At 49.4% G+C, this 27,538-nt stretch overlaps 1 protein-coding gene across 7 annotated transcripts in view; it reads left to right on the forward strand.

The window, feature by feature from the left end:
* Slc12a7 (solute carrier family 12, member 7) overlaps window positions 1-27,538 on the forward strand; it is an 83,703-nt gene that overhangs the window by 25,066 nt on the left and 31,099 nt on the right. For 2 of the 7 annotated variants that reach the window (XM_006517170.3, XM_006517171.3), the window contains exons 2-3: window positions 26,402-26,496; window positions 26,927-27,049. In XM_006517170.3, coding sequence (XP_006517233.1) covers window positions 26,402-26,496; window positions 26,927-27,049 — 218 coding nt within the window. Of the gene's footprint in view, window positions 1-5,542; window positions 5,774-6,027; window positions 6,190-6,297; window positions 6,426-12,153; window positions 12,218-14,938; window positions 14,973-26,401; window positions 26,497-26,926; window positions 27,050-27,538 lie in introns of those variants that run through there. The other 5 variants (XM_006517175.2, NM_001360694.1, NM_011390.2 and 2 more) reach the window with 5 other exon arrangements.

A 27,538-nucleotide genomic window follows, 5' to 3' on the forward strand; every position in this document is an offset into this window, starting at 1 on the left:
TTCAGTGCTGGGCTGCTGTCCTGCTGAGAGAGAAAGCACTGACCTTGAATTTAGGCCTCCTCCCTACCCAGTGTGGTTGTAGACATTGTTAGCTCTATAGCCACATTGGGGTTGATAGGGAAGATAAGGCTGGGACTCTTCCTGGCCTTGGTGCAGGCTGGCCACCTTGGAGCCGGATCATTATCTAGGAATTCAGCTTCTAGAAATTCATCCCTTGGGGCCAGGCACCTTTGTAATGGACTGGGGGCCAGATAAGTTTTTCTTTTCTTTTCTTTTCTTTTCTTTTCTTTTCTTTTCTTTTCTTTTTCTTTTTCTTTTTCTTTTTCTTTTTCTTTCTTTCTTTTTTTAATTCTTTGTCAGCTTTGTTATTTAACAAACATTTGCTGGCTTGCCTCTTTCTTTTGATATGTCAGAAATAACCCTGTTATCTCCTTGTCAAGTAAGTCTGGAACTTGCAGACTAGCAAGCAGTCGCTTTTTGTGCTTGGGCATGGTGCAGGGCCCTGGATTAGGTGGTTCTGAAATCTGTTAGAACAAAAAGCACAGACTTGGGCGTTGAGGTTAGAAACTGGAAGAATAGTTCTTTTCTTATTTATTTATTTTATGTGTATGAGTACACTGTAGCTGTACAGATGGTTGTGAGCCTTTATCTGGCTGTTGGGAATTGAATTTAGGACCTCTGCTCGCTCCAGCCAACCCCACTTGCTCTGGCCCAAAGATTTATTTATTATTATGAATAAGTACACTATAGCTGTCTTCAGACACTCCAGAAGAGGGCATCAGATCTCATTATGGGTGGTTATGAGCCACCAAGTGGTTTCTGGGTCTGAGTTCAAACTCAGGACCTTCGGAAGAGCAGTCAGTGCTCTTACCCGCTGAGCCATCTCACCCGCCCAGTTCTATACTTTTTAAAGGCTGACTCGACTTCCATTTTCTTCCTGAGGGCAGCTCAAGCAGAGCGAGGCCCACTTCTACAGTCTGAATTCTGTACATACAACCCCTGTTCCCGCCAGATCAGGTCAAATTACATGACCATCTCCTGCACTGGATGTGTCTTCCATATAGTCCTCAGGTCTGGGGTTTCCATTTCAAACCTCAGGTGGACAAAATTGCAAGCACCTCCTTTAACCTTCAGCAAGGTCACAAGGGCAGCACCTATTAACCTGTGTGGCAATGGCTCCAATTTTCAAGACTGTGGATGTGCTGGGGAACTCTAACATTTCCATGATCTGAGCACTCAGTCCTCTGGTCTCTGTTGAGCTGGTGTTTCTGGTCCCTGCTGTACAGTGTGTAGAGGTGGCTGCAGGTTATGCATGCCCCCGACAGCCTGGGAACTGGGTTTGCTACAACAGGGTGGAACTATGGCTTGGAGCAGTCTCTTGCATGTGCCTATAGGTGCCTGCCCATGCGTGATGTCCCTGGTGGAGCAGCTGTTTAGTCTTTCCCGCTTTTCTATTGCTCTTTGTAGCATGCACCCGTGTACAGTGGCTGTCATGTGCACTGGGCTCCCTTCTTCACCCATGCTACGGGGGAACAGAAATGTGCAGATTTTCATGGAGAATACTTTTTTTCCCCCAGTTTATCCTGGGAGATGATTACATTTGGAGGTCACAAAGGGATGCTGAAGGCCAATTTGCACTTGGCAGCTGCTGCTGCTGACAAACACTGCAAGCTAGGTTTCTTTATCAGCCTCTGGAGGCCACATAAGGGATCTCCTGCCCAGCTGGGCTCCCATAGCTTGAGAACATCTGAACAGCGAATTAGACATGCCAGTCCCTACAGCTGAGCCGATGGCCCTGAGCTGATAGCAGTGATGAGCAGTGCAATCTGAGATGGTGACCAGACAGTGGCATTGAATGGCCATTTTGGGTGACACTCTGTGCATACCATTGGTCTAAGTGGACCATATTTTGCATGAAGAAAGAATAGCATTGTGGAGCTGGTTGCCTGGAGGCAGATGGACCTTACCAGAGCCCAAGGTTACCCCTCACAGAACAGTACTAGGTGGTCCCTTCCTGACCATTGCTGGAATAATGTGCATTGGGGAAGTCTATATGAAGCAGGCTATGGCCTTGGTCTATCTTGATGGTGGCCTCCCATCAAGAAGCATTCAGCTTAGGCTAACCCTCAGATGCCAGGGCCTATGGTTGTGGGTGACAAAGCCTAGAGGCAACAGGAAGTTCCTTTGTGCCTACGACTATGTGCATCAAAGCCCTGGACCTTTAAAAGACAAGCAGTCACAGCTAGGAGTAGGCGTTGCTGGTGTGTCTTGGTTCCTTGAAGCTAACAGCTTGAGGTGGATAATACCATATAGGAGAGACACATCTCTACCTGTACTGTACCGATGGTCTCAGCTGTAGCTGAATATCAGTGCTTCATTAGGCCTAGATGGTGCCTGTGAGCAAGGGTAGACCTCTGAGGCTGGGGAAGAAGGTGACAAGAGAGCCAGGCCTTTGCATCTTATTTCTTGAGTGGCTTAAAAGCACTTCAGAGGGCTGGAGAGATGGCTCAGCAGTTAAGAGCACGGGCTGTTCCTCCAGAGGTCCTGAGTTCAATTCCCAGCAATCACATGGTGGCTCACAACCATTTGTAATGGGCTGTCTGAAGACAGCGACTGTGTACCCACATACATTAAATAAAAAATTTTTTTTTAAAGAAAGCTCTTCGGGGGCTGGAGAGATGGCTCAGCGGTTAAGAGCGCCGACTGCTCTTCTGAAGGTCGTGAGTTCAAATCCCATCAACCACATGATGGCTCATAACCATCCGTAATGAGATCTGATGCCCTCTTCTGGGGTGTCTGAAGACAGCTACAGTGTACTTACGTATAATAAATAAATAATATTAAAAAAAAAAAAAAGAAAGCTCTTCAGAGGTACTGGGGAGAGGGCCTGGTTGCAAGTGTTTTACTGAATCCTGTAACTCATGTAGCATTTGTAATCCTAGCACTACTGGGAGATGGTGGGTAGAGACAGGTGACTTCTTGGAAGCTTGGTGGCAGTTAGACTAGGCTCTGTGCCAAGAGTGCCAAACTATCTTGAACAAAAGGAAGAAGGTGCACAGCACAAGCCAGCACACACACACACACACACACACACACACACACACACACACATGCTCACACATCACACTTGGAGAGGGAGGTAGGGAGGGGGCACAATGGACCAAGTGATGCACATCTCATTGCAGCTTGAGAAATTTTACAGTCTAGTGCTCATTGAATAACATGTTCTCAGAGTTTCCCAGTCTCTAACCTCTGCATGCGTGGTCTCATGTCAAGAAAAATGTAGTTTCATAGGTTGAGTATTTATGCATCAGATTTTGGGGTCCTGTCTGGAGCAGGTATAAAGTACAGTTTCATTCCGTTTTTGGTAATCCTTGGAGTCAGCAGAACATCACATCCTTCACATGTGTAGGGAGGTGTGGTAGCTGATGTACTGCCTGTCCACTGGTTCTGTGCGCGCTGCTTACTTTCTTTCAAGTTAAAATACCTGGTGCGACATTGGTCCTGAGGCTCTCCATACTGCGCTGATGGAAACCTTGCATCTCAACTTTGTGGGGATTAAAACATTCCCATAGGCTACTCTGCCCTGTTCCATGGGCTCTTCCTTCTCTAAGTCACCAAGCTCACAGGGCACCCCCTCCCCACTCAAGCTCCCAGTGGACCTGAGTGTATTGACAATAATCTTCCTTAGCTTCACCGGGTACAGCGTTCAGTGTTGTCTGAGTTCCCAGCCTGTGGATATCATGCCACAGTAATAGACCTTGCTGGTGTGCAGTCAGCCAGAAGAAATGGGGCTGAGAGACAGGCACATTTGTAAAAAGGACTATAGCTGGGCATGTCTGTACATGTATGTAATCCCAGTACTTGGGAGGTAGAGGCAGGAGGATCAAGAATTCAGTCATCTTTGGCTCTATATCAAAATTTGAGGCCAACCTGGGCTATGAGACCCTGTCTTTAAAAACAATAGAGGGGGAGGGCAGGGAAAGTGACTGGGGGCTATGGCTTTTTGTAAGATGTGTTGGGTATGATACCAGGGTCTCTGAAATGGTAGGAACCCTCTCCTACTGAGCCTAAGTTTCAAGTGTTTGCCAGTCTGGAGGGTGTTCTGAGGAGGAGAAGGTGGTCACTATTTCCACCTAAGGTCCAGCTGAGCAGGGGAAACAGGTGATAGCCCTTCCCTATTTGCTATGGATAGCTCCTGGAGGGAGGTGGGGTGACAGTATGATCTGAGCAAGTTGTGCCCTATCCCCCATAGGAGCTGGAAACTGTATAAGAGGCCATTCCTGAGTGGCCCATGTTTCCCCCAAGCTCCTTCCTGGCAGAGGGCAGAAAGCCGGCCATACTGGGTACAGTTGGGCTTTCCCAGAAATGGCTTTTCTGAGTTAGTTTCAAAATGTTTTATTCTCATCGGTAGGATATGCAAATCCCTTTAACTCCCGTATCTCAGCCTATCCCAGCGGTGTCACTGGTCCGGCAGCTGCCTTCCAGTCCGTGTCCCTGATTGAACTGGGCCAGGCCACCTGGCTGGCCCTGTTCCACAGGTTGTGAGCAGCTCTAGGCATATCACCTGTGTTTCTCTTTGACCATCTAAAACAGTTTTGGGTGACTTGTTGCACCTGGGGGCTATGGCTTTTTGTAGGATGTGTTGGGTATGATACCCTAACATTTTAGTTCCATTCTCTCTTGAAGAATATTTGTTTCCAGTTTTTCACCAGTCTTTCATTGAAAATGCACAAGGTCCTGAAATTCCGGAAGATCTGTGACTTCCACCATGTGGTGTTCTGGAACTCTTTGCTCGGATCTTCCTGTCACTACTACCTTCGGAATTTACCTGCCCTTGGAGCCAAAGGGAGGAACTGCCACCCTCCAAGTTTGGGCTGCAAGGGTTCCCCAGGTTGGATCGTGGAACACTCCTGCCAGCAGGTACAAAGAGTCTCGGGCTTGGCTGGCTAGGCCTGTCCCAGAGCCCAGTGACCTTCTTGGGTGGGATTACTTAACCCCAGGGTGCACAGCGTCCCCTGATTGGCCATTACTCCCTGGCCTAGGTTAGCAGCCTGACCTGGTCAGGGCCTGGGCCCAGATCACCAGCGTTGGTGGAGATGAGGAGCTGCAAACTGAGAGAAAGGAGCCATGACCTGTGGGGTGGTGGGAGAAGAGCCCCACGGGAGTTTGGAATGAGAATGGAAGAACTGAAGCTGTGGAAGTGGTGAATGACAGGCTCTTGGAGGGCGGGAGGGCTCTGAGCCTGTGTTGTGAGTAGGAATGGGAGGAGGACGCGGTCCTGCGGGGAGGAACTGGTGTCTCTTATGCTGAGGGAGGTCTGCATCTGTGGGCAGTTCATTCAGCGGTGGCCTCTAGGGGTTGGGTTTGTGCGTACCGAGTCCTTGAGGGTACAGGGCTCTGGCGGGGCAACCCTGAGACTGTGGCTACAGGGGCGGAGTTTTAAGGGGTGGAGCGTCTGGTGGGCGTGGTCGTTCCGGAAGCCTCCCGACCCCGCCCCGGGCAAACTTTTCCCGAGCCGTGGGGGCGGGCAGGTGAGGTCACGTGGCGGGCAAGGGCGGGCCGGGCGGACCCCGCCCCTACGCCGGAGTCCGGCGGCTGCTCTGGAGCAGCGTGTGGCTGCGAGGGACAGCAGAGTCTAACGGAGCCATGCCCACGAACTTTACGGTGGTGCCGGTGGAGGCGCGCGCCGACGGCGCCGGGGACGAAGCTGCTGAGCGCACGGAAGAACCCGAGTCTCCCGAGAGCGTGGATCAAACCTCCCCTACGCCGGGTGAGCTTGGCCGCACCTGCAACGGGACAAAGGCAGAGGCTGGGCCCTTCTGCTGCCGCTGGGCCGCTCTGACTCGTTGGTTGGCGGCGGCCCGCGCGGCGCGTAGCGGGGCGATGGGAAGGGGTCAGAAGGGCCAACTGGTATCTGCCTGGCTCGGAGGAGTGACCCGAGACCGGGAGAGGATTCTTGGGCTGGTGGTTTGTTGGCCCTGTTCGTTCAGTTTCTTGAATTCAGTGCTCTGCTCCTTGCTTGAGGCGCCCGCTGCATATCTCCCTGTTGGCCTGACTCAGTCAGCCCTGGGGGCGCGGTTCCCACCTCTCTGCATGGCCTGACTGGAGCATCGAGGCTGGAGCACCGGAAACTACTTGGTTTGGCAACTCTGACGGGACTAGGGAGGAGTTGCAGAGCTACTGGAGGTACCTATGGAACGGGAAGGCCCAGGTGTCTAGGTGGTACCTGGGAGAGCTGGAGGTACAGACCCCTGGATGGGTGATCTCACTGACGGACAGCTTCCTCTGGGCAAGCTTTCTTTTGCTCCAGGATGGCCCAGTGTGGTCAACCGATAAATCCGACTGGGATCCCAGATCTGCCTCCACTGACCTTGGACCAGCCAAACTTCCCTTGGGATCTTAGAGGAAGGACAGAGGCCCGTGTAAGCCTGGGGAGGGGGCTGCGCACTCTGAGCGCGGGCTTCTCTTTGCTGCTCTTTGTTCCTTGGATCCGGAGCTCTCTGGCACTTTCACTTTCCACGGGGTGGTGATGGGCCTGGGAATCTCTCTCCATCCTACTTCTCAGCACCCTCTCTGCTGATGGCAAGTCACCTTGAACTGACTGCTTCCTCCCTGTTCCAACTCTCTTCTAGACCTAGATCCTAATAGGCCCTAATAGGTGAGAGGACCCAGCACAGACCTACAGCTGCAGCTGGCCTTGCACCTACCCCAAGTTTTACATTGGAGGTTTGGGCTCCAGGTTCTGGGTCTGGAAGGAAAAGAGGGTGCAATCCTCAAGAGATGGACGGATCTTTTATATATGGCATCAGAGCTTTTGCTGCTCAGAATACAGGCAGTAGAAACTGCGCTTCCTCTAGTCCATACTTTTAGGAGCCTGCATTCATAGACTAGGAGTGCTGGCCCGGAAGTGGCCTAGCCCAGGTCCGCAGCCTGCCTGTCTCACTCTGTGACCCTCTCCATGAGATGCTGGACTGTCCAGCTTTCTCTGCACAGACAAAGCATTCTATGTCTCAGGGCTGCTGCCTGGCTAAACACATAAAATCAGTTGTAAGGTGGAGGCAGAATCTAGAAGTCCAAACTCAGTGTCCATCAGCCAGGGAAGTGTGAAGAGGGTCAGCAGCATCACAGAGACCCCCAGAGTAGAGCCCCCAAAGCCCTTCCTGGTGCCCAGTGGCCTGAGACAGACAATTCTACAATTCTGCAGATGTCCTATATGATTAGTGTCTCAGGCAGAGGTAATTTTCCTTTTGATTCATTTCTTGTTCCCTACAGTATCAGGACTCTCAAGTGGTGCCTGACGCCAGTCAGGGCTGAGGATTCAGCTTCTAGGAAGGGAAGTGACTGTCTGGCTTCCTGAAATTTGCACTGTTAACAAGAGGACAAGCATGCACTTTTAATTCCTTAGTTGTCTTGAGACGAGGTCTTATGCGGCCTTGAATTCAATCTGTAGCTGAAGATGACCTTGAACTCCTGACTGGAGCCTCTAGCAACTGCTTGTATTACAGTAGTGTGTTGCCACACCCACTTTTGTTATGTTTTGTTTTGTTTTTTAAATGAATTGCTGGTCAGGATTGAACCTGGGCTTGGTACTTTGCTAGGCAAATGCTCTACCAACTGAGCCACATCCTGAGTATGTGTGTTTTAATGATCCTTTCACGCTCCAAGCTGAACTTGAGTAACTTGGCTGGGCTTATATAGAACTTGCATTTTGGTGCTCTGTATACTTAATATTTCTATAATGATAATTTTGGAAACTTCAGCCGCTGTACCATGACAGGGATGACTTTGTTGTAGTCACAGTCTGCTGGGGTTTGTCCTGAACTCTTTGCTTTTTTAAAAATTTTTAGTTATTATTTATTTTTGTTTGTTTTCAATTTTTATTATTTTACTTATTTACATTCCAGTCATTGGTCTCCCACTCCACCTCTCAGTACCCCCTCCCACAGTTCCTTATCCCACTTCTCTAACCTCTTGCCTCTGAGAGGGTACTCCCCTCCACTCCCCAGGCCATTCCCTTTCTTGGGGCCTCAAGTCTCTTGAAGATTAAGGGAGAGCTCTGCTATATTTGTGCCAGGGGCCTCTGACTGGCCTGTGTATGATCCTGGTTGGTGGCTCAGTCTCTGGGGGGTAAGTTGAGATTGCTGGTCTTCCTATGGGGTTACTCTCTCCTTCAGCGTTTTCAATCTTTCCCCCAATTCAACCATAAGGGTCTCCGACTTCAGTTCAATGCTTGGGTTTAAGTATCTGCTTCTGTCTCAGTCAGCTGCTGGTAGGGCCTCTTGGGGGACAGCCATGCCAGGCTCCCGTCTGTAAGCACATCATAACATCAGGAATAGTGTCAGGCCTTAATGCCCCCTTATGAGATGGATCCCAAGTTGGGCTGCTCATTGGACCATCTTGTCCTCATTTCTAACAGGAGCGCCAGATACCAGCCAGGAGTAGGGAAGGGATCTCATACTTAGTTTTTTGGTGGGAAAGTCCTGTAGAGGCAGGATGAAGGCTTTTCAAAGGTTGCCTGTGTGGATCTACACCATGTGTGTGGGCATCATTTGTGTGGTCATGTATGTGGGTATATGTGTGGGCTACAGGCCAGAGCCAACTTGCCTGGTCACAGGAGTCATCTTTGAACACTGCAGCCCTGCCCTGTCTTGCCCCCTATTCAGATCCCTTGGTAGTTCTTGGAAGTACCATTTTCTAGAGATGTCTCCTGCGTGTTGCTTGTGATGGAGTGAGTTTGGAGACCTCATTAGGTCTACACAGATCCAGGCTGCAGTTGAACTGGACCCTCATAGGCTATCCAGCTTACACACAGCCAGTGTCTTTGGAACCAGAATGTGGGTCTAGCATCGGACCCACATTCTATCTAGTCTGCCTAGGGATTTCAAGCTGTGAACACATGGCTATAGGGAACCCACAGCCCTCTTGTGCCTGGTACAGATTCTATTTTACCAGGGATACAGGTAGTGTGAGGGCAGGAAGTGAACCTTTCTTTGGGCCATAACCAGGCTGCATCTTAACCTTGACCTCTCCTGGGGCTGAGACCCAGGCAGGGCCTGGGCTGGCAGTTGAGTGGCAGAAATGCAGTTGGTTCTATATTGTAGATAGTGTATGTCTACTTATAAAGTCCTTGGCCCTGTGTGAGGAGCTAGCCTCCCAACACATATACTAAAAATCGATTGGGCAAGGAGAGAGCAGGCGTGGTGAGTGTGACATCCACATTTTGCTTCCTCAGATTTTTTTTTAGCTTCCGTTTCCCCTTCTCTCAGGGCCCTTCCCTTAAGCACGTGTTCTAGAAGGACTTGGGATTGTGCGTCTGGACAGGGGACATGTCCCTCAGCCTCTTCTGCAGGACAGATGTTGGACCTAGATTTTATTTATTGTGAGATTCCTCTAGAAGTGGAAAGGATGTGTGAATTCTTGGTGTTCGGTTGGAATTGTTTTTTATCGGTGGAGAGGACACTGCTTGCGGCCAGGGTCCTTCTTATCAGAGTTGGGCATCATTAGATCTTAAGACCTATAGGGAACCTGTCAGGAAACGTGCAGGGTGAGGTGCCCCAGGCCTGGGAAAAGAAATTCCACAATGGAGTCTTTCTGGGTTTACTGCAAGGTAATCCCTACCTGGGGGCCTTCCACTCCAGGTCAGATCTGACTTCTGTGCAGGCTCCCTTCTAGTCTGCTTGCAGGTCCCCCTTCGGATTCCATCCACGTGGTATTATGCTCTGTAGCTGACTTCATGTTGGTCACCTGGGAACTTCTCTTGTTAGAGGTGACCCTGTCTCCTGATACACTAGCGGAGACAGTCCTGAGTTACCTTTGTCCTGTCTGGAGGTTGAGTGGAGGCTGGGCAGTGGATAGTGTTCTGTGCCCTCAGGGCTGCTGTTGACAGGGGTCACAGTTAGGACATAACGATTCAGAGAGGTGCACAGTTAGGAAGAGGACTGAGCAGGAGACCTGAGGCCCTGCTCTGCTAGGCTAGGACGAGAACTAAAAGCCTCACCTGGCCTTTTCAGAAAAGGGTGTGTCACACTGGTGCTGGAGATCCACACGGGGGCTGGTGGGCCTTCTCGCTGTCTTGCCTGGAGTCCTTGAAGGTGGCGCTGAATGCTGAATGTGTGAGCACGGACCCTAAGACCTTTGGGAGTTCTTCATGGTGGGGTTGAGGGTCATTTACAGGGATAGCAGCACCTGATGTGTGTGGAATCCAAGTAAGAGGGAAACATGCACAGTTTCCCTTTTCAAACCAAAGAAAGTGCTGGGTTATTTATTGCTCAGTGGTAGGGTGCTTGCCTTGGGGCCATGGCTTTGATTACCAGTGTTCATATTGTAGGACAAAGCTGCACAGAATAGCTGGAGGAAACAAAGGATCCCACAGATCAGGTGACTGCTGGCAACCCAGGTGGCTGTGGGCTGCGCCCCACCTCTTCTCAACTGTATCCGTGCAACAGGCCCTTCCCTTAGGAATCAGAGGTACAGGTGTCAGCACCAGTCATCTTGCTAGGCCCATGCTCTTGTGGGTGAGCATGCATATATGCATTGTGTGAACACGGGAGGGTTAGGGGAGCTGCTTCCTCCCCAATGGAAGGTCACATGGTATTAGGCATTGCCATTTCCTATGGCCAGACTGCCTAGCAAGTGGCTTGGTATCACTGGCACGGCCTTCAGGACTGATGGGGCATTTGAATGTTCTCTTTACCCAGTCATTGCCTTTTTTTTTTTTTTAAATTAATCTGAGGGTCGTCGCCCAGCCTTCCTGACCACTGTGCTGGGTGGATGTCTTAACTGCTGCAAAGGGTTGAAGAGACAGCTCCTGTGATGAAAGGCCCTACCTAATGCCATGCGCTTAAGGCCAAGCAGACTTGGGCTGTCTGGGCACTGGGCATCGTAGTCACATTGATCTAGAAAGATCACCTGGTAAGGCGGTGTCTCTCTTGGGCCTGGTGTATCTGTGACCTGGCACAATAGGAACCTAATATGATATATAGGGCAATATGTGATGAAGAGTGAGTTCTGTGGGGCTGAGTGTCAAAGGGACATAGGTAGGATGTTGATCTGTTGCCTGCTGGAGCAGTGGGAGAGTGGGCATGTGTTCCTTGGGACATGGGAGCAAAGAAGAATCCCAGTAGGGTGTTCAGGGATGGTACGGGCCACTCACCAGTGGTGGCAGAGACAAACTGATGGCTTCCAGAAAGTCAGCCTTGTAGTCTTTAGGAGATTTGTGAAGGGCCTAGGCTGAGGATTAACTTAGCTTTTGATGGTGGTGACTCAGGGTAGCCATGGGGTACTGAGGTGGCCTTGGGGAATTCCTTAGGAAAGACGGCCTTGAGCCTGGCAGGTGGAGTATTATGTGCAAGTGTGTGCATGCCACAGTGGCTGAGGCAACTCTATCAGAGCAGGGCTACCATGGATTCTAGTATGAAGAGGTTTCCCTTAGGAAGCAGCTAGCAACGAGTAGCATTGTGTGAGCTGCTGGGCTGTGTGTTCTTAGCATGCATTATACATATATATATAAAATCTTGTTTGTTTGTGTGGGTGTGGTACTGTGAAGTTGCCTGCTGTTCCTAGTACACCACAGGTGTTATAGGCATAGCCTAAGAGCTGCTTTGGGTGTTGGACTCTGGCTGAGGAGAAGCAGACGTAGGCAGCACTGATTGGATTTTTGCTGTGCACCCCAGAAAACATCTCAGACCTAAGCATTCACCTTCAAAACCATTTGGGAGCTGTCTCACTCTGCTGCCTGCCCGGCAATGAATTGGGGAGAGAAAGGTCAAGGAGTAAAGATGTATGGCCGCCACCTTAGCAGACAAGGTCTGACCTGGGAGTGTCATGGCAGGCCCATGCTCCAGTGTTGAGGGGCAGAGACATTGGGCCAGGCCTGCTGCCTTCTGGTGCTTGAGACAATGGCTCCCTCTTGCTAGCTGTACAGTTGGGTACAGCGTGGGGTCAGACACCCAGCAGTATAGCGGAGAGTGCAGCTGGCTAGACAGCCTGTAGTTCCTGTTGCTCTTCAGACATTAAGCCCTGCCTTTGCAAGCCTAGAGGGCAAAGTTTGGTGTACAGTGTTAAGTATTAACCACTGTTCCCAAGCTCCCGGCCCTGGCCAAGTGGCTGGGTGGAGTTTTCTGTCATTTGGAGTGATAGCTACACAGGAGGCAGCCACTGGAGTGTATGAATCCTGCTGGACTGGACTTCAGAGGGAAGACTCCTCTATGTAGAGGCAAGGAAGCCCTGTGTAGACAGAAGTGGATGACACTCAGGAGTAGTTAGTCAGTCTTGACTGTGGTGGCTTGAGGTGCCAGGTCCAAATGGGTGCTGACTTTGAGTCCCCACTACGGATCAGTCATAAAGTTTATTACCTTCCTATTATGCAAAGGAGAGAAACTGCCCTTTAGGGTAGGATCTGGGCTGTGCAGATAAGCCTTCCATTTCTGTTCAATGGCAGGCCCATCTTGGTGATGAGACTTTCAGCTGTCTGTTCATGTGTATGTCCATGGTAGCCAGGCCACAAGCAAGTATAGGTTTGGGGCTTCTGAGTGTGTAATTGTGTTGTCCCTGGATCTGAGTTGCTTAGTAAGCATGTCAGATGTCCCCTTTGGCTGCAGGCGTCTATAGAATCAAGTCTCTCTTAAGTAAGGGCCTGCGCTGCTGGTGCTGGTGTCTTAGGGTCTAGGATACCTATAGGTGAGAGGCAAGACTGGCGCCACCAGCCAGTTGCTGGGGTACCTAGGCTGTTTCCTCCTTGGGTAGGCTTGTTTTAAGAAAACCATTGGGTTAGGTGTAGAGGTGGGCTGGTGTATTGGGATATGAGCTGGCAGTGCCACTTCTTGATCTGATATTCTCAGATCCACTCATGTGTTTTATCACAGCCCCATGAGGGAAGGATCTGAGGAATTCTAGGGAAGAAAAGGGTAGCAGTCCAGATCTGTGTTTTCATAGTTAGACATGTTTTCACTTCCTTGCTAGTTCAATGCAGGGGCTTGGGTGTCATCATCTCTGGCCTTCTGGTGGCCTGAGCTCCTGTCTTTGATGTTTGCTTACGTTAGAGTGACCCATTTCTGAAGATGGCAAATGACTTTTGAGCATTTCTCAGTGCCTCAGTTTTTCTCACCAGGGCCTCATCTCTTACAAAGGCAGCCGTGACCTTTCATCTTTAGGCCCATCCTTCTGTGGGTCTCTGGCGCCAGCAGGCTGGGCCTGGCTTTCTCAGAGGCTCAGGAAACATCTGATGGCCACTGGGGAGGACTGAGTGCTCTGGAGGCCAGAGGAGGGAGTGCCAGTGGCTCTTGGGTTTCCCTTTTCATTTAATGGAGGGACTTGACCACAGCCCAGACAAGTATGTAACTGAAGCTGCCCCTGGGAGGATCTGATTGGTGTCCTGTGGGGCTGATGTAGGGGGTGCACAGGCTCTATCCTCCTGCTTTTTTTTTTTTTGAGACAGGGCTTCTCTGTATAGCCCTGGCTGTCTTGGAACTCACGCTGTAGACCAGGCTGGCCTCGAACTCAGAAATTCACCTGCCTCTGCCTCCCAAGTGCTGGGATCAAAGGTGTGTGCCACCATGCCTGGCCTTCCTCTGCTTTGTTGTGGACCTCTATCATCTGGGCGTTTGGGGAACAGCATGCCCTTTCTCAGCTCCGATGATGCTCTGCTCTCTGGAGAAGAGAGACAGGATCATGGCTAGCACCAGCGTGTGACATGGGATGGGAGACTGAGGTCACTGAGACTGTCTTCCTGAAGGGTATACCTTTTTAGATTAAAAGTCCCAGACTGCTTAGGTAGCTTCTACGGCTGTCATCCCATAGATGACTAATGTCCTGAGGTTTGCCCCCCACAATGGAACAGTCTGGAGCTCTAATTTCTTTTGGCCTTGTGCGGGGAGTATGTTGCCATGTAGATGAACAGTGGGCATGTTTCTATGTACACGTGTGCATGGTATGCACACATAGGTGCAGTGTACATATAATTATGGTATATACTAATGAATGGGTGAAAACATGTATATGTGTGAGTGTGCATGAGTAAACATGTGTAAGCATATGCCATATGTATGCATGTAGAATAATGTTGTGTGTACTGTGTCCGAAATCGTGTAATTGTAGTGTGTCAGCTTGTCTGAATTAGCTGCTTCTTTGCATAGAATCTCTTGGATGTCAGGTGGTAAGGCTCCACTCTGCTTCTCTGGGTTTTAGCTGGTTTGAACATAGATTTAAAAGCCTATTGGAGGAGATGCCTACCCAGACTGCTTTGTAAGAGGACATAAGGAATACCAGTGACCTTTATGGTCACGTCTTGGGGACAGTCCTACTAATCCTAGGGTAGGAGGTAGAACAGGCTTGCCACATCGTTTGGGAAGCCTTGCTTTACTACTCTCTGGGCCCCCCAGACCTTTTTACTACTGTTCCTCTGAGAATCTTTGCCTTTCAAGCTATGTGAGACATGGTGCTACTGAGTTAGGCTAGGGAGAGCAGGAGAGTGGACAACTAGTTGTGCATTTAGGTACTAACCAAGGTTTGCAGGGTTTCCTGCCCTCCTAGGCATTAACTTTGCTCACACACCTGGCTTGACAGTTTCTGCTTAAACCCAGACCTGTTCCCATGGAGCCTTGTGGAGAGAAGTGGGGCTGCCTGCCACTCTGGTGCAGATATTCTCCTGCCTGTGCATTAGAGCCCCACCTGCAGCCCAGCAGCAGTGCAGCCTTGAAGCAAAGTGTATTGCTTTGCAGGAAGAAGGTGGGGTTGGGCCTGAGTGCAGAGGAAACACTCTAAGCCACTAACTTCAAAAGTTCCCACACTGAATCAGAGTGACAGAGAGGCCAAGTCGGGCCTGAAAGTCTTGAGCAGGACTTGGAACAGGTGGGAAAGGACTGGGCCTGTTCCCTGAAGGACAGAGTGGCTCTCGACTGGACCTCTCTGTCCTGGAAACCTGAGATGGGAGGCAGGGGTTAGAGGAATGTGCATGGAAAATGCTATAAGAAGTAAGTGGCCCTCTTACTTCTGTGGGTGGTTCTTGGTTCTCAATATTTCCTTTGTTTTCTCTTCAGAACGCGTTGTTCATTCAGCCAGCAGTTTGCTGTTGAAAGTGGAAAGCTGTCAGCCTGGGGTCTTGTCAGTCAGCCTGTGGCTCTCTCTCATTAACCATGCTCTATCGTCTGTCCCCCTGGCCTGGATTTTCCAGGTTGCTGGATTTTCAGGATGCGTGAAAGTTCTAAGAATCTGGAGGGCAGTCAAGAGCCGGTGGGCATTCTTTTGAGTTTTCAGGGCCCTGAACTCTGAAACTCATTCTAGCACAAAACCATTTCACAATGCAGCCACCAGGGTAGTTTTATGGTGGTGGTCTTGTCTCGGTGCAGGCCGTCCTCAGGAAGCCAAAGAGCACCTTAATGTTACCAGGTGGGACTTCATTTTGTTGTGGGTGCTTAGTAGCCAGGCCTATGAGCTAAACAGGTTGCCTACCTCCTCCCCCAGGCCTCTGTACACAAACTCAGCTCCTCTGTGACCCATGCCCCATCTCCAGTGTTGCTAAGCTGGGTAGACTTTCCGCCTACACTTGATGGCAGGAAAGGGAGGAGGCTGCTGGCCTTTGCAGCCAGCTCTATTGGCCAGCCTCCTCAACCTATCAGGGAATATGGCTCTGAGTCCCCGGGGTTGCTTTCTATCCCTCCCTTGAGCCATCGAGGGATTAGTAGTAATGTCCTGGAGTGGAGCCCTGCCTGCCTCAGGAAGAACAAGGGTGGGAGAAGGCTATGCCTGGGTCATGCTGTTAAGGCCTGGCTGCCTGTGAATGGGTCTGGGGGCCTGCCAGGTTGTGCCTGGTTTCTCCCTACTAAGACACCACTCTGCAGGGAGCAGGCTGGGAGTGGGGAATCAACTTGCTGCCCTGGAGCAGATCCTGGGCTGAGGGCCAGCGGTGGTTCTGGCACTGCTTGGCTATGCCTATGAAGCTTGGCTGGATTTCACAAATACCTGATGCTTATCTAGTGGAGAGGTTGTCTCCTCCCATGCCCAGGACCCTGGCCACCTCTGACCTATGTGCACACCTCTCTTACATAGTCAGAATCTCTGAAGGGACTGGGTTCCTAAAGCTTGAAGCCTTTAGTTCCTCCTTCAGTGGGACTGGAGAGACTGCAGCTACAGGAGGAAACTGCATTTTGTAACATGCTTGCTGAAAAGGAATACCGCATTTGCATGCTTTAGAGGAATCCATTAAGACATATTTGAGGGGATTGGAGAGATGGCTCAGCAGGTAAGAACACTGACTGTTCTTTCAGAGGTCCTGAGTTCAATTCCCAATAACCACATATGTGAGGGGTCTCTAAGTAGAAGGTGGGTAGGTGCTGGTTGGTCTTTGTTAAAAGTCAGCAAATTTGCATTTCCACAGGTGAGTTGCATCCAAACACAACCTTGTTTGTCACATGCAGGTCACAACCAACCACAGCATTGTGACTTTCTGGGACATTATGCTTACTATTATCTGTGGTTATCCATACACTTTAAAATGCATCAGGCTTCAGTTGGACATCTATGAAGCAGGGAGAGCCTATATCTAGTGGGCATCTGTGAACAACTGTCCCCAGGCTAACCTAGGGCTGTCCCCATGTAAGATGACAAAGTGAAAAGCCAAGGTGTTTCTCCAGGTTGAAACGCATCCTGTAGCCTTCATGACAGAGGTCAGGGTTGGCCCAGGTCCCTTGCAGCTTATAACATGCCTTCCCAAGCATCTGATGCACTTGTAAGGAAACTCCATGGATCTCTGTGGGCCCAGGGCCCTGGTGAGTTTTCATAGGAGGCCTTGCAGTGGGCTTTTCCCCTGTGAAGAACTGCAGCCTATGAGGAAACACGGGCTTGTGGGCAGTGTTTACAGAACTGCCAGCCCTTGTATGGTGGTAACAGTGGCTAATCCCCTTTACGTCATAGACAGGATGCCCAGACAACACCCTGACCATCTAGGTCGGTAACAGGGTGTTACAGCAGATGGGTCTTAAGTGGGGGTTCCAAGGGTGGTAGGTTGTTGGGGTGGCTGATCAGGATCTGGGCCTCCCTGGTGCCAGGTAGGAATGATACAGTCCGCCTGACCTTATGGCAGTATTGTGGAGCTGTGCTGCGGCTAGTCCGCACTAAAGAGTTATGATGCTTACTCTCTCTGCGACTACTGCCATATTCCCCGGAGGGTCTCTGTCCACTGATGCCTAGGTTCTGAGGGGTTTCCTTGTTTGCCCTGCATGTTCTACTTACATGTATGTCTATGTACCATGAGTGTCTTGTGCCAAAAAGAAGCCACCTAGAACTGGTGTTGCAGTTGGTTGTGACTCACCTTGTGGGTTTTGGGAATTGAATACTGGTCCTTTGAAAGAGCAGTCTTAGTGTCTTTGTCCTGTCCCAGGAGTCCTCAGGATATCTAGTTGTCCTTGTAAGAGTTTCTTACACTTACTCATTTCTGGTAACCTGACATCATGGGAGTAAGGTTAGGTCCTGGAGAGTTCTGTGGGGATCATTTCACTTCCCGCCTGGGTCTGGGTCTGGGTCTGGGAGGAAGGGTTTAGGGGATGAGTGCCTGCCCTTTATTTAGTATAACATTGGGTCTTTCACTGTCCCAGGATTCAGCCCTGTTAACCTGATCACTGGGGACAGTTGTCTGAGGCCCCTCTACTCAATCTCCTCTCTAGGTCTCTCCCTTATCGAGTTGGCTGCTCTATCTCCTTCACTGAATTGTCCACAGTCAGACCCTTTAGCCTTTGGGTCTGACATTTAGCCCTTTAATTTCTCTTTCGACAAATGACACAAGGCGTGGTCAGCTGATATACCACCCTCTCTGGTTTCTGTTCAGGCTGGCTGCCCTTGGAACAATCCTTTGCTGCTGAGGTATCAGCTGGCAGCTAGTAGGTATAACACAGGGAGTAGGCCCTGGCTGCCAAATGGGGCAGTGAAGGATTACGGAGTCACTGGCTGCTAGAGATGCCTGAGACCTTTATATATGCATCTCAAAGGCAGATGTCAGAAGATAGCTGCATGTGGCACAAGATAGGCATGGTACCTTCAGTTGTATCTTTCTAGGAGTCTGTATGGCTTCCCTTGGATTTGAGGTTCTTTGATGTTTCTGTAGTTGATTGTTTTATAGTTTTATACATGATGTTACCAATGCAGGCACCAGCTCTGCTGGAAGGTTTGCTAGAAGTGCTTGCCTTCATGAGGAATCTCCATGGTTTGTGGCCCCCTCTAATCTAAAGGAGAATTCCCTCAGTACTTTAGCTCCTCTCTTCTGTATCCCAAGACCTGTGGGTCTGTGGGCTCAGAGGCTCTGGGGTTTGTAGCAGATACATGACAGCTCAGCCAAGCAGTCTTTGTCTTTCTGTTGTTTCCATGAGTGAGGCTTGCAGGGAGGAGAGGGTACATTCATAAGTCATTTGTTCTATTCTAGATTTTATGGCTGAAGATCCTTACCTGTCATTTGTTATTGTTGTTTTATTTTTGTGTTTCTGAGACAGGGTTTCTCTATATAGTTCTAGCTGTCCTGGGACTCAACACGTAGACCAGGCCGGCTTCAATCTCACAAAAATCAACCTGCTCCTGAGTGCTGTGATGGATTAAAGGCGTGGGTCCCAGCCATCAGACTCTGCCACATTTCTTAATGACAAAATCAGCCAGGAAAGATACACTGTGAAGCAGAAAAGATACACTGTGAGGCAGGAAAGATAAACACTGTGAGGCAGGAAAGATACACTGTGAGGCAGGAAAGATAAACACTGTGAGGCAGGGAAGATACTTTGTGAGGCAGGGAAGATACACTGTGAGGCAGGGAAGATACACTGTGAGGCAGGGAAGATACACTGTGAGGCAGGGAAGATACACTGCGAGGCAGGGAAGATACACTGTGAGGCAGGGAAGATACACTGCGAGGCAGGGAAGATACACTGCGAGGCAGGGAAGATATACTGTGAGGCAGGGAAGATACACTGTGAGGCAGGAAAGATACACTGTGAGGCAGGAAAGATACACTGTGAGGCAGGAGAGTGGGGAGAGCTGAATGACTTAGTCACATCTCTAGTCCATCACCAACTCTTACAGAACCCAGGTGTCTCCAAGTAGTGTTCTCTGTTTCCCCATCCTGCATTTATAGGGAGCACTTGGCTTTGCATATTTCTAAATCTTGCTACATCTCAGCTATGGAGGGTTCTGGGCTCTGCCTGCCCCGTGACTTCTGAGTGAACCCTTTCTGGTTGTTCTGTCACCGAGTAAATGGCAGGCCATTGCTTTTTTTTTGTTTGTTTGTTTTTTTTTTTTTTGTTTTTCGAGACAGGGTTTCTCTGTATAGCCCTGGCTGTCCTGGAACTCACTTTGTAGACCAGGCTGGCCTCGAACTCAGAAATCCGCCTGCCTCTGCCTCCCGAGTGCTGGGATTAAAGGCGTGCGCCACCACGCCCGGCTCTTATGGCAGGCCATTGCTAACCGAGTGTGAAATAGACAGGTTTTTAGAAGTACTTCTGTAATGAGAAAAATGGATCGCTTCTGGTCCACAAGTGTGGAGGCTTATCAGAAAAGTTTGTCTTCCTTCCTAGGGTGGAGAGGTTGCCTTGTGGTCTCGTGACCTGGCCACCTGATCTTACCCACAGGTGGAGAGAGTCAGTCTGCCTGGCACCTACCTGCAGAGCACTGGTGCCTAGATTTCCTCCCAGCTGGTGGAGAGGCCATGTTTAAGTGCTTGGCTGGCAGTGGGTACTTGACCTTGTACCCACTCCTCCTCATGCTATCCATCCCTCTGCCTGCTTGGCAGCTGTGTACTCAGCTGATCTCTGCCCAAGATGCTTCTAGTTGTTGTGAATGTGTAGTCTGACACAGAGAGACGCCACCTCTGGTGAGCAGCTTTGCCTTGGAGCTTAACGGCTTTCAGCTGCAGTGACTCCTGAGCTCTGGCTGTGAGGGTTTGGTTGTTGTGTGTGCTTAAATCAAAGTTCCCTTTGTGCAGACTGTAAGTGTCAAATATCCTCTCAAAAATATGATTCAGACCTTATTTAGATACTGAAGTAATTAGCAGAGATGTGAAAATCAACAGTCATCTAGATGACAAAATGGATCCTGGTGTGTTCTTTTCATGAAAGCATTTCTTTCTTTCTTTCTGTCTGTCTGTCTGTCTGTCTGTCTGTCTATCTATCCATCTATAAACTATTAATCTATCTATTCTCTACCTTATATCACCTATCTATCTATCTATCTCTATCATCCATCTCTCTCTAATGTGTATGAGTATACTGTCGATCTCTTCAGACACACCAGAAGAGGGCATCAGATCCCATTACAGATGGTTGTGAGCCACCATGTGGTTTCTGGGAATTGAACTCAGGACCTCTGGAAAAGCAATCAGTGCTCTTAAGTGCTGAGCCATCTCTCCAGCTCCTGTTTTATTCTTAATTATCTCTGTGACTCTGATGGCATTAGAAAGGAAGGACCTTTAGATGCTTTCGCTTTCTCAATGCCCCGAGGATGAGTACCATAAATACTTCCCATGTGTTTGGTTTAGGTGTGATCCCATCTGTGATGTAATTTCTTTGGATCTGCCCAGCCAGAGCTTGGACTTTGATGATGGGTGTATCTGTTAAAGAATTAGTGTAACTGGGCTGGGGGGGGACTAGAGAGAGTGGTTGATTGTAGACTTACACTGTCTTTAGCACAGCCCCCAACTGGAGGAATGTACTGAAATTCTGACGATTTGTTTTACTGTCTTTAAGGTTTGCATTTGTGTGTGTGCAAATGTATGAGTGTGTGTATATGTGTGTGTGCATGCAGTGTATGTATGTGAGTGCATGCATGTGTGTGTGCACGTGCATGTCTGTATTTCTGTGTTGTGCACTCATACATTACTTTGATAAGCGATGAAATAAATGAAAAGTCAGATTTGTACAAGTTGCCACAGTGGATGACTTACTGTGAGCCAGGTTGAGGCTGTGTGTCATGTCTACCCCAGTCTCCCCAGCATCTGTTTGTATCCTTACATTTCTTTTTAGGTCTGGCAGCCCTTGGGCATCCTGTACAGTCGTCCCACTGAAGAGTTGTTTAAATGTCATCTGGTAGACAGCTTCACAAGTGTCTTGCCACCTCTCCCTGGGAGTGTTGGTCGGGCTATGGAGTGCTGTTTCCTTAGATGAGTGGTCATCACTATACCTGTGCATCTGGGCAAAGGGTGAGGAAAAGTTTGTTGACCACACTAGCTGTGACTGCTCAGAACAGCATTGTGGCTGCCCTTTGTGAAAGACCCAGGCAGGTGACTCCTAAACTCAGGCTATGGGTGGAGGCTGGAGGTACGGTTTCTGAAGAGCTTTTGCCCTTCTGTGTCTTTCCATGTAGTCCTCCTCCCTGGAGACTAGTAACTTGAGCTGAGCTGGAGGTGAGCAGCAGAGACTTTGTTCAAGGTCATGAGCTTGAGTTGGCTCCATTTGAGCATCTGAGGGAGAATCTGAAACCCTGTCTCCTGACCCTCTGGAGGGTTGTTGGGCTATGAGTCACACCCTGGTCCTCTGTGTCCTCAGAGCTGGTGACACCAGAGTGTGTTGCATTTGCATATGTTTCTTTGTTTGTTGTTGTTGTTTTCAAAACAGATTCTCACTGTGCAGCTATGGCTGGCCTAAAACTTGCCATGTAGACCAGGCTGGCTGGCAACTCTCAGAACTTTTATCTGCCTCTACCTCATAATTGCTGGGATTAAAGGTTTGTGCTATCACACCTGACTTCTTTAAACCTGATATTAACTTATTTCCTGACATCAGAAAATCATAAGAATACAAAGAAGTCTCTCCTATGCTTGGCTTCAGCTCTCTCTGCTTGGGACATTTTTTCCCATGATGAAATATTCTTTCTCTTTCCCTTCTCCTGCATCTGTCTCTTCTCACACACATGTAAAGGCTGTGAGGCTCTTTTGGGACCTACCCTCTCCAAAAACCACATTTTCTTTCAGACTCTCTATAGCATTTACTAGGTGAGAGGACTACTGTTCACACAGCAAAGATCTTATTTGAGTTTCACCAGGTCATATAGCGTGTGACGTCACCATAAAAAGCCTGCTATCTTGGCTTCATTCTGGAATTTTCCTGTGTGCCTCTGCCTTCTGGGAAGGAGGAACTGCAGGCTTGTGCCTGTGGGCCCTACAGCCTGGATAGTGGCATGATGGGAGCACCCCACTGAGACGTAGGGTCAAGAATGTTTGCTGGCCAGCTACCTTTTTCTATGATATGATAGCTGTGACCCCTCAGTAATTCAGCTGGGCCTACCCCACTAGGCTGTGTATCCCCCATTGTCTCTCGGCTACAATTCCCAAGGCAGTTTCTTCTAGCCTGTCCACTGGTCTGTACACCAAAGTATTGTAGCAGGTCTCCATGGCTTGGGTGGGCCTCAGGTGCCTGTGTGTGTCTGTGCTCCAGTCAGTTGATGCTTAGATGGATGGTCTCAGAAGTGGTCATGGGGGACTCTCCAGATGGTGCCACTTGGCTTTTGACGTCACTGACATTTCCTGGTTACATTTAGTCTTAGCATCCATCCCCCTGCCTTAGCTCTGTAGTCAGTGGTTCTCCTGAGATAACCTAAGTAGAAAATGAGCTTAGCAAGTCAGTTGTAGGTGCTGAGAATACATTTAGTTACTAGTGTGCCCTTCTTCTTCTTCTTTTTTTTGTTTTTGTTTTTGTTTTTTCGAGACAGGGTTTCTCTGTGTAGCCCTGTAGTCCTGGAACTCACTTTGTAGATCAAGCTGGCCTCAAACTCAGAAATCCGCCTGCCTCTGCCTCCCAAATGCCACCACCACCCGTCTGTGTGCCCTGCTTTTTGACCTGTTAGCTGACAGAGGTAGGAAGCTACACACGCGTATGTATGTGGGTAACATGTACACACACCCTGAAAAGCCCAGAGTTTCCCATCATTCTTCAGGTGTGTCAGGGCTCATCTGGCCATCCCTTTCCTGGAGGGGTAGAAATTGGCCTCCACTGTCCACAGTATAGTTGGGTGTTTGTTAAATTTGTATCTTTTACTAGAAGACCTGGGATGCTGTTCTAGAATGTTTTACCCATACTCTGGAGAAGGAACTGAACAATGAGGATTCTGTGTTTGGTTATAGTGTTCTGGGTGGTTAGCATAATATTTATATAGGTTAAAGGTTATGAAAGGAAAAGTATTGGCCCAGGATTCCCAAGACCCCTTCTCAGCATGAAGGAGATTTATCTGCCCCACAGGGACAAATGGTAGGGAGTAAGAAACAAAGGTAGGAGATAAAGGATGATGGGAGAGGAGCAAGGGAGAGGGGAGGGTAGAGGGTTATTTGTCCTTGAGGACAAAGGACTGTCTTGTAATAGAGAGGAGACAGACATGGCCAATTGGTGACTTCTAAACGTAAAATAGGAAGTCTTGTGTTAGGATGAGGTGTTTAATTTTAATTGGGCATGGTGAACCAAAGGGGGCTTTTAATCACCGAACTTCAGTACTTTGGTACCTGGACTTTTGGTAGTCAGGCTCAGGAGGAAGGATTGGGAATAGACCTTGGGGGCTAGCTCTAGGAATGTAATCTCATGATTTTTAGCAAGGCAGAAGGACTCAGGGAGAAGGGCAAGGCCCTCCAGAGCCATGCTAGAGCTGGCCAGCGTCCCTTCAGCTCACACTTCTTTCCTTGGAAGGTTTGAACCGCACTGTTCGGCTCTCTCTTGGCCAGGGCTCTTATATCTGTTAAGTTTCTGTCTTGCTGTGGTCCACCTCTCCTGTTTCTTTCCGTGTGACTTCATCTGTCCTTTGACTGTCTTATATCTGCCACATGTAAGTAAGATTTGAAGTTGGTGAGATGAGGAGATCTCACATTAGGGACAGTTGATAGTACAGGGTCTTGCCTCCAGATGGAAGGAAGTTCTACAGGATGCTGGCCTGGTGTCTCTGTGTAGGGGCAGGTATGGGTTTGATGGGTACCCAGGGAGGTTGTGCCTTGGCCTGTAAGCCTTCACTTGTATGAAAGGCTCTGCCTGATTTCCCAAGGGTGAGCATATATGCATAGGCAGATCAGCAGACATACTCTGTTTCCAGCTTCCTCACCATCCAGTAAAGGACCAGCCAGCCATATTTTCAGCATCAGTCCATGGTGTGGCTTACAATCTTGTCCCCTCCTACTTGCTCCAAGGTCCTGATGTATGAGCTCTGGGTGGGATTGAGCCTTGCTGTGTATATTCCACTGTCCTTAGAGTTCCTGTCTTATCAAAGGCACACCGCTGGGAAGCATAGTGTGGCTATGTTTTCAGCAGTCTGTGCTGCTCCATGAATTCTCTGCAGAAGACTACCATCAGTTCTGTTCCTACCTTACTGTAGTTCCTTGGTGATCTGGGGAAAGCTAAGAGCCTTGAATTAGGAGGACTGGGACATGGGTGGAGAGGGTATGGGGGGAGGGGGTGGTTTACAGCATCTGAGTGCATACTGGTGAGGGAATTTCTTATTAGACCAAAGCCACTTCTGGGCTGTGGGCCCTAACAAAGGTTTCTCCCTCTGCTTTGGTTTAGCGTAAGTAATCGGATGCCACATTTTAGGGGCCTACTTAAATTCAGGGCAGGGCACTTTGTGTTCTTTTGTTCCCTGACCCTTGATGACCTTGATTATTGGAGTTTGTTACTAGGACCTGGGTCGGGTGTATCCTGAGACAGAAAGGATCTAGTGAGCTTCAGGAACCTGCGTCAGCAGCTCCTGTTTGGGTACCAATCAGGATTGATGGTAAACCACCGTCTGAACTAGCTAGTAGGGTAGGAGGTGTGTGTGGGCCTTCCCCGGAAGGCCAGCATAATCCCAATGGGATTTAAGGAATTTGAAATTCAAAGCTACTGTCAAAACAAAACAAAACAAAACAAAACCAACCCTGGTGTGTGTGCCTCCTCCCTCAAAGAGGGCTTTAGTCTTTAATGGGGCCAATCTGTTTGTGAGGTACTTGGCTTTTAGGATAGTCATGTCAGATGTATCACATGTCTGGTTAGTAGGACTTGAAAGGGGAATAATGTAACTTGCTGTCACCCAACTGGAGGCTGTTTAGAATCTTTACCTGGTTTCTCCTTCCAAGTAGCTACCTTGAAAAAGTCCAAGAATCATTGCCCTGCTCCTACCCTATGTTCCGACCCATGATATGCTCAGCGATCAAGACCGTGGTTCCAGACACCAGCACAGGGGACTCAAGCTGTCACATCAGGACTCTGTTCTTGGTCCTCCTGAAGCCCTTTGTTTCTGTCATCTGAGGTTGTGAGCCTTGGTCTTACTTCCAGAAGGTGACCTGGGCTCGGGGAGAGGTCTCGTATCAGAAGTCTCCTTCGGGTTCTTTCCTTCTTCAAGGATGCTCCCTTTTTGCAGACCTCTGACGGCAGTACCTCAGGAGCCCTACTTAAGCCTCAACGGATGTCAAACTGTAACCTTATATTTTTTTGTGACTGAACAAATGTCTGCATCCTGGGGCAGCTGGAACATGAGGTATCAAGACCATGTGCCCCATGCCTTGGTACTCCATGCTCAGGAATCCAAACCCCCAAGGTGTGGTCTCCTGTTATCCAGGGCATCATAAGGTTGCAATGGTTACTGGACCTGCCTGTCAAGGGCCTTGAGTGTCCAAAACTCCCTGTTGACTGTGGACATGGAGAGGAAGCAGAGGTGAGGATCCTACTTGTAGGGTACTAGTGTAGAACACACTGAGGATCTAACCTGTCTCCCCTTGCTCCATTTGCCAAGACTGTTCTTGATTTTTTTTTGAGGTGGGGTGGGGTGGGTGTTCCTTTTTACTGCCCCTTGTTCCTGAGAGGAGTAGGGTCACTCCCCCTGCCTCGGGCCTGCCTTTCTCTGCACACATAGCCCTGTGTACCCACCCACTCATGCCTCACCAGAGGAGGTCATATAGCTGTTTCGGAGTTAAGCTTCCTTTCCCCTTATAAGGCCGTGTCCAGCAGCACCTGAAGTTTCTCCCCATGCAAATGAGACATCCCCAGGACCTCAGTCCCAACCAACCCTCAATTGCCTGCACTCACCCCCTAAAAGGTTTAAATAGCCTTTGTTCTCCCCGCCAATAAACTGAGCCAGTTCTCCGAAGCTGTTCCTGGGTGTGTGTGTATTCTTACTTGAGTACTCACCAGTCCAGTGTGGTGTGCAGTGAGCCTGGCTACCCCGAGGGGAGAAGAAGACATAGAACAGTACCATCTCATATGTGGAAACTGAGGCAGAGAGGACTGTTCTGGGAACCTGGCTGTATGAGACCTGTCCTGGGTACCAAGGGATACGGAGTCCCTCAGAGGCACATCTCTGCCAAGACCCTGCCGGGGAAGGAATTAGAATACAGGGTCCCGGACCTACTGATTTGGCCACTCCCTGGCTCAGAGCCTGCATGGCCTACGATCCTGAGACTAACCTGACTGACTATCTTCCACAGGAGATGGAAACCCCAGGGAAAACAGCCCTTTCATCAATAATGTGGAGGTGGAAAGAGAGAGCTACTTCGAGGGGAAGAACATGGCACTTTTTGAGGTAATTTTGTTTCAGTTTCTACACGAAGAAGGTACATTAGTGAAGAACTTGTGGGAAGAAGGTAAAGGAGTGGCCATCTCCCGTGCCCCAGGCAAGGGCAGCCTGGGCTGATGAGGAAGGAGCAAGGTGCTTCTCAGCCTGAGATCCACTGAGTTTATCTGTTTCTGATAAGTGAGCTGCAACCTGGGCTGGTGCATTCCTTACAGTTCCTAAAAGCCTTGAGGACTCTCAGTGCCCCTGACTTCTGATTCCAGACCTGTTGGATAGATGTTCTGGGCACACAGATGGGGGTTGGGGGGGTCCATTCACTTGACTGTGGGCTCTTGAGCTCTACACAGCCCTGGGACAGATGGATCTCCTGGGCCAGGGACCGCTGCCTTGGGATGTTGACGGACCTGGTTCCTACCTATGTGATGCTTTGCACCCACAGGAAGAGATGGACAGCAACCCCATGGTGTCATCACTGCTGAACAAGCTGGCCAACTATACCAACCTGAGCCAGGGTGTGGTAGAGCATGAGGAAGATGAGGACAGCCGGAGGCGAGAGGTCAAGGTACACGCGCTCCCCTCAGGCAGATAGCAGTCTTGGAGGTTTCTAGACAGAGAACACCCTTGCCAGGTTTTCAGATCACGTGTGCCTTTCCCTTCATGAGGCTTGACCATTTTCATCTATACGGTACCGTGTCTCAGTGGACACCACCAGCTTCTGGGAAGGGACAAGGTCCTAGAAGTCATGTGCAGGCTGCCCTGGATACTCTTGAGTGGGCATCCTTGGGATCCATATAGCTCCAAGGAGAAGGAGTGGCACTAAACCCTGCCTGAGGCCTGACTTTGTGTTTCATTTTATTATTTGGTTGCAGTGTTTATTTATTTGTTTTTGAGATAGTCTCAATCTGGCCAGAAGCCCACTATGTCACCCAAAGTTGGCTTTGAACTCACAGTAGTTCTCCTGCTTCTGCTTTCAGTTACTAGGATGGCAGGTGTGTGTGTGCCATCATGTCTGGCTTAAAGCCTTCCCTAAAGCTTTTGAGTTTTATTCCCC

Source organism: Mus musculus, chromosome 13 (assembly GCF_000001635.26).
Source record: "Mus musculus strain C57BL/6J chromosome 13, GRCm38.p6 C57BL/6J".
Lineage (NCBI taxonomy): Eukaryota > Metazoa > Chordata > Mammalia > Rodentia > Muridae > Mus > Mus musculus.